At 33.8% G+C, this 7,549-nt stretch overlaps 1 protein-coding gene across 5 annotated transcripts in view; it reads right to left on the bottom strand.

Annotated features, from left to right (window-relative positions):
* ANO3 (anoctamin 3) overlaps positions 1-7,549 on the bottom strand; it is a 436,850-nt gene that overhangs the window by 77,109 nt on the left and 352,192 nt on the right. For all 5 annotated transcript variants that reach the window (XM_077114243.1, XM_077114244.1, XM_077114245.1 and 2 more), the window contains one exon: positions 6,031-6,127. In XM_077114243.1, the coding sequence (XP_076970358.1) occupies positions 6,031-6,127 (97 nt within the window). The remainder of the gene's footprint in view (positions 1-6,030; positions 6,128-7,549) is intronic.

The following is a 7,549-nucleotide window of genomic DNA, read 5'->3' as shown; positions in this document are numbered from 1 at the left end:
CGGGAGACCCAGGAGACAGAACAATTACAAATGCTTGGTTACAGTTTGCCGCACGATGGCCTTCATTTAGGGCGCTGGTTATGGGGATATCAGGGTGCTGATACAGGAGCTGATGACAGGCAATGGGGACGAGAGAGAAGGAAGAATCAAGTGTACCTTGACTGGCTCAAGAATAGATCAAGACAGACTGGTAGGAGAATATAAGGAGAATGGCCTTCTTTCTAATACAGGTCAAGGACACCAAGTGTACTGAATCAAACTCCAGCTGAAATCTCCAGAAAATTCCCCAAGCAAATACACCAGACCCTTCCAAAAGCAAAAAGAAATGTGTCCTACCTAAACACGCATATTTATAATGAGTTATATTAGAAAATAGCAATCCGGTATGAATGGGGAGACATGGTCCTGCATTTTATTCACCATTGCTGATGTGAGCAGGGCCTCAAATAAAGCTATGTTCAAACACAAGTTCTCCATTATCTTTGACACTTGATTTCTCTTGGAACACCGAGTGCGGCTAGAAATCCGTAAATGGGGGTACTAGTGGAGGAAATATATTTCTTATTAGGTTGGGAGAGAAAATTATGTCTCCACCACTGTAGCTTCAAATTGCTTGATAGATTTAGAATAACAATAACATAAGGCTCTGGGAGCTGCCACTGGGCAACCCTGCAGGCCAGGCTGTTATTTCAAGTACAGGGGGAAGCTCATGCTGGAGTTCGGTCCTCTCTCATTTACCTAGTCTTTAACCCTTGGGCATGACAAACCCTGCATAACCACACTTTCAAAAATTAAAAATGACAAGAGTTATCAAAGGGAAATGTGAGCATACTTAAATACAATATCTATCATATTTTAAACATTTAAATATTTCCCCCTGGAAACACAGCCCTGAAATTATGAAGGAAATAATTATATGCACACACTTTCCATAAATGTGGAAGATTTAATTTCTTATTATTTACTGTTACACATGGTGATTGATCCCATAAATAATTGACAAGTTCTTAGATCATATGGCTAGATGCTCATATGGCTAAAAGATTCCAGGTTGTTTGGCTTGTTCCTTTGTTAAAAAAATCTGCTTTCTTATTTCTGACTTGGCCCATCAAATAACTTCTAGATATTTAAGTAAATAAACTGATATAAAATGGAGTATTTATTTCAGTATAATAAAGGTAGCATTCTTATTTTTAAGAAATAAAGGAAATAATTATATTTTATCTTAATCAGAGGAACAAATTCAAGGCATATTAGATATTTCTTCTTGCAGGGGTTTTATCTTACTTTGTTCCACAAGACAGTATTCTCTTCTGTTAACTAACTTTCTCACTTTTCTTTTAAATATTATTAAGTGAATTAATTCAGTCATACCTACCTCTATACACACTCTTTTCTTCTGAGAAAAAGAGGGATATATTTATTGCACAATGACAAAAGCCCCCTAGATTTAATTTCCTTGGCGAGCTACCTCACCTTATCACTCTGACATATATGAAAGTCTCTTATTTTAGTGTTCATATAATGACAATGCATTTTTTTCAATCTGTTTCGGGTCAAAGTAGAAGTAGTATAAATACGGATTTTTTTGGCGCCTCTAAGGCTTTCATATATATTTGAAATGCATGGACGATGATGGGGACAAATGTATTTACTTTTAAAATCTCTAATGCACTTTTTGCAAAAAGTATTATGAAGATGCTGCCTCAAAACAAATAAGATGCATGCTATAGACCCTAAAGCAAACATAAGCCAGAAAGGAAAATAAAATGACATCATACAAAGATTAACACAAAGGAAGGCAGACAAAGAAGAAAAATGCAAGATTGAATAAATATAAAACACACAGTAATGTGAAAAATGATAGCCTAACTACATCAATACTCAAATGTACACAGTCTAACAACCTAATTAAAAGGTAATGGTTATCCAAATGGTTGACTCGATATAAATAGGAAACCCCAAATATCTGCAGTATACATACAGTAGATGCATAGATAAAAATAAGATTAAATGGAATAAAAAAGATATACCTTACTCTCACTACACAAAAGATGGAGTGGTGATATTAATATCAGACAAAGTAGATTTCCAAGCAGAGAATATTATTATAGACAAAGAAAGCCATTTGATAATGACAGAGGCATTGATTCATTTAGAGGATTTAACTATCTCAAACATTTATGCACACAGTAACATAGCTTCAAAATAATAAAGCCCAAACTGAGGGGATCACAAGGAGAAAAATGTAAGTCCACAATTAGCATCTGAAATCTTAATACCCCTCTCTCAATAGCTCAGAGGACAAGAAGACAAAAAAAAAAAAACAATAAAAATGAAGGTTTGAAGACCACTGCAAATCAACTTGACTTAATTGACATATGTAAAACACTCCACTCGACAATGGCAGAATATACCTTCTGTTCAAGCACAGAGGGAGCCAAACAAGACAGATCATATTCTGGGTCATAAAATATTTATCAAGAAATTCAAAATAGGGATAAAAGTCATACAAAGTATATTCTTTGCTACAAGGTAATAAGTTAGCAATAAATAAAAAAAAAGATCTCTGGAATATCCCCACATATATTTGTTCTAAGTAGCACATGTATCAAAGAAGAAACCAAAAGTCAGTTAGAAAGCATTTTGCAATGAGTGAAAAGAAAAAAAAACACAGCATATTAAATGTGTAAGATAATGCTAAAGCAGCATAGCTTAGTAGTAAAGTTTCAGCACGATGCACCTATTTTAGAAAAGAAGAGCGGTGTGCTATAATGACCTCAGGTTGCAATTTAAGAAATTAGGAGAAGAATGGCAAATGAGTCCCCAAATAAACAGAAAAAAAATAAAGATTTGAGTGAATAACAGTGTTAATGGAAATATGCAAAGCATTAAGAAAATAAATAAAATCTAACAGTCGTTATTTAAAAATAAGCTCTTTACAACTAGTTTAATAAAACTGATAAACTCCTCACTTAAAAACATTTGATTAACCTTTAGCTAAAATGATAAGGAAATAATATAACTTCAATATGAACCCCTCCTGAAAACTGAAGAGGGTATTCTTCTCAATTGGTTCTATGATTCTAGCATTACTCCGAAACCAAAGAGAAATGAGAATATTAGAGAAGAGAAACTGCAGACCAATACCTCTCTTGAACAAACATGTAAAATTCTAAACAAAATTTTAGCAAATCACATCCACAAATATATTGAAAGGATAATAGGTCAATAATAAGTGGGTTCATTCCAGCAATGCAAGGTTGAAATTATAGTGAAAACTCAATGTAGTTCACCGTATTAACAAACTAAAAAAGAAAAAAAATGATAATAAATGCAGAAAATATATTTAAGGAAGTTCAGTATACATTTCTGCTTTTAAAAAATAACCAGCAAACTAGATTAGGGAACTTTCTCAACCTGACAAAGGTATCTATTGAAAACCTCTAGCTAATATCCTATTGGTAAATGACTGAAAACTCTCACTAAGATCAGACTAAAACAAGGATTTCTCTTCTCATCACTTTAACATGGTGTTGATGGTTCTAGCTGGTGTATTCAGGTAAAAATAAACAAATGGCATCTAGATTGGAAAGTAAGAAGCAAACTGTCATCATTTGCAGGCTGTAGTCAGATGTATTAAAAAATAGATACTATCCACAAAATGCTAGTATAACATTGTTGTAGAATAAAATATCAATATATAAAAGTCAATTTTATTTTTATATACTAGCAATACATTATTGGAAATTAAAATTTAAAATACTATTTACTATAACATCAAATATATGAGATATTTAGGAATAAATCTGACAAAAATGCGAAAGATGTGCAAATTATAAAAGAAAACCAAAAAATTGGAGAAATATACTGTATACATGAGTTAGAAAACTCAATATTATTAAGATGTCAAATCTCCCAAAGGTTTTGTATATTCAAAACACAATCCTGGTAAAAATTCCAACAGGTCTTTTTGTAGAAATTGATAGTTTCTAAAATTTGTATGGAAATAGAAAGGCCCTAGAACAGGCAAAAGAACTTAAAAGAAGACAAGACAAGCATAGTTGGGGGACTAATTCTACTTGATTCCAAGTCTTCTTCCAAAGCTCGAGTAGCCAGGACAGGGCAGTATTGGTGCCAAGATGGACAATAAATAAATAAATGGACAAGATAGACAATAAATGGAACAGAACAGAGAGTTCAGAATAGAATCATACATATAAGGAAGTTGATTTTGACAGGCGAAAAGTCAAGTCAATGGAGAAATAACGTCATTTCTACAAAGGTGCTGGGAGAAGTAGACATCCATGTGCCAGAAAAAAAAAAAAGAAAGAAATATTGATCCATACGTCACAGCATACATAGAGATGAATTCAGAATGAGCCATAAACCAAAATTTAAAGCTTGAAACCATGAAACTTCTAGAAGAAAATAAAAGACAAAATCTTTGTAATCTTGAGCCAGGCAAATATTTTGATAGAGAAACAAAAGCATAGTCCACAAAAGAAAAAAAAAAAGATAAATTGGACTTGGTCTTTATCAAGTTAAAAAAAAAATATTTCTGTTCTTTATAAGACACTCTTAAGAGAGTAAAAACACAAGGTATTTACTGGGAAAATATTTGAAAATCACATATCTTCTAGAAATCTTATATCTAGAATGTAAAGAACTCTTAAAACTTGTAAACAAGAAAACCAACCCAATTTTTAAAATGAGTAAAATACGTGAATAGACATTGTGCCAAAACAGATATGTGAATGGAAAATAAGCACACGGAAAGATAATCAAAATCTTCAGTCATTAGGGAAATATTAATCAATAGAGAATCAATGACTATATGGAAAACTGGGACACTCATGTACTGCTGGTGGAGATGTAAATGGTGTAAGTTTTTTAAAAGATTAAACCTACATCTATCACATGACCCAACCATCCATTTGTATGCATTTCCCCAAGAGAAACAATAGTGTTTGTCCATATGAAGACTTGTAGATGATCATAGCAGCTTTACTTAAAAGAGGCAAGCACTAGAAACAATCCAAATGTCTATTAATAGATGAATGGATAAACAAACTATGGTATAGCCATATGAGCAATAAAGAGGAATCATTTTATTGATAATCTATACACCACGGATGACTCTCAGAAAAAGCACCCTGAGTGAAAATAACTTCTAGTTATTTTCATAAGGGCATTTCATTGTGTGAGTGCATCTCTATAAGAATCTAGAAAATGAAAACTAACCTATAATGACAGAAGGCAGCTGCTTGCCTGAGCACAAGGGGTGGGGAGGGATGGGAGAAAGGATTAAAAAAAGGACATGAGGAAGCTTTGGCAAGTGATGGATGTACAATATTTTGATTGTAGTGATGAGTTTCACAGGTTTATATATATATCAAAATTTATCAAAATATGCACTTCAAATAAGTGCAGCTTGTTATATGTCAATTCTAACTCAATGAAGCTGCTTAAATTAAAAAAAAAAATAATGTTGTGATTCAGTGCTTCTCAAACTTGTGAGCACATTGGAATCCCTTGGGAACTTCAAACTGTGCTGATACGTAGGATCTAAATCCAAAGGGTTGGATTTAACTGCATTGAGGTATAAGTTGGGCTTCAGTAGTTTGAAAACAGGTGATTCTAAAAGGCAGCAACTTGAGAACTTTTGGTATATTATCATTTTCTCTGTAAAATTAGAGACATTTTAACTTCATGAGTCTTCATGGAAGATACATATTTAATCATTAGCAATGGAAATAATCATATTTCTCCTACAAAGTAGCTCGATATCATTCCAAGTAGAAATTTATGTCTACGATGGTAGTAAATTATTAAAAAAATAAAAACTAAGAAATGCCAAGATATTGAATTAGTGATATTGTAAATTCAGCAGGCAGACTAATTCACGTCTTTAATGACTGGCACACTTGGAAACTTAATTTTGATAAAAAGCTACCTGCTGGAGGATTTCTTAGTCCCTGCCTCTTAGAAAAAGCAGAGCTGAGGAAGGAAACAGGGGTCTGCGCTGACCTTGGCGTAGATGCAGCTGTCGTTGAGTCGCTGCACTGAGCAGTTCTTGTCGCAGAGAGGGCACATGAAGACTTCGGTGGCTGCACAAATTTCTTGGCTGAGAAATCAATGAAGAAAAATCAAAGCATGAATCTCTGCGTCCAGGAAGATGCTTAGTCCCTACAGCTAATCCTGTGGGAAGCCGCAAGGCAGAGAGGACAAGGGGGTGGGGAATTGGAAATAACGGGAGAAGTAGGCAGGTGAGGAAGAGCTTTAGACTGCAGCCTCAACTCAAATATCTTAGGACCTTTGTCATTCCGTGGTTTTTGTTTGCTTCTTTGATTTTAGAAAACTTCCTTCTGTCAAGATATTTCATGACGATGGACAATATATTTCATACTTGCCTGATACTTGAGTTAACCCCCCCCTTTTTTTTTTAACAAAGCCACTTTTACACATAATTTCATATTACCCAGGGTAATCTTGTGAGGTTCGCTCAGCGGAGTTTTAACCAAACTCTCAGGAGTGGATGAGCTGGAATCACGCTCAGTTATTCTGATTCTCAAGTTCAGTGATCCCCCAGATCTTGCTTCCTTAGAACGATTAAAATGAAGAGCATCCACCATTCACACAATTTCATAACCGATGCTGCAGGAGACTGATGAATAATGTTACCCAGAAATTAGAAATGATTTTTTTGGGGTGTCTTGACACACGTTGTTATGATGATATGAAAGTTTATACTCTTTGCTATTAGAAAGTAACTTTATATTTGTGTCCTCATTGTATATTCACTTCCTTAAAAAAAAAAAAAAAAACCTTGGCACAAATTACAGATGACATTGTGGCAGGAGTAGGGTATCTATAAGAAACGATTTCACAAAAGCCTCACAGCCTGAGGATTCACAATAATCCACCTTTAAGACATTTTATTCTTTCTCAGTCACACATGGCCTTTTCCCACTTAATATTCTTGAGTAACTTTTCTTTAAGTAAATCTGCTCTGGAAATGTTGAAAGCAATTAAAAGGCTTTTGAAAAAAATGTCTGGAAAGCTATCAGTGCAAGTTTAATTGATAGTTACAGCAAAATTGGCTGTTTTCAAAGATACAAACTGTTAAAGTAAAAAACAACACACAAGTCATTTGGGTGCTGTAAGTATATAAACTCAAGCCAAAGTGGGAATAAATCATAAAAATAATACCACATAGTAATAGATGGCAGTGGTTTTACTCCACTTTGCCCAATTTCACACATATTCTCTTCACAAGCTAATTAGGATGGTTATCTAGATGGAGACATACATTTTAAAAGTCCAAGATAAATATGTGATAATGTGTAACTCATACTAATGATTTTTAAGAACAAGAAAATTGGTGTACTTCTTGAAGAAAATTTCAATTAAAATGGACTTACCATCATAAATACTATGCTTGATGAATGACACATTTGTCCTGCATTGAAATGTCATACTAAACAAATGTCAAAGTTGGTTCACCCTACATCACCTTTCCCACTTTCTAAATGGACAAAAATGCCCA

The sequence above is a fragment of the Tamandua tetradactyla genome, chromosome 8 (genome assembly GCF_023851605.1).
Source record: "Tamandua tetradactyla isolate mTamTet1 chromosome 8, mTamTet1.pri, whole genome shotgun sequence".
NCBI classification, from domain to species: domain Eukaryota; kingdom Metazoa; phylum Chordata; class Mammalia; order Pilosa; family Myrmecophagidae; genus Tamandua; species Tamandua tetradactyla.
This window is presented reverse-complemented; position numbering and strand designations above follow the sequence as displayed.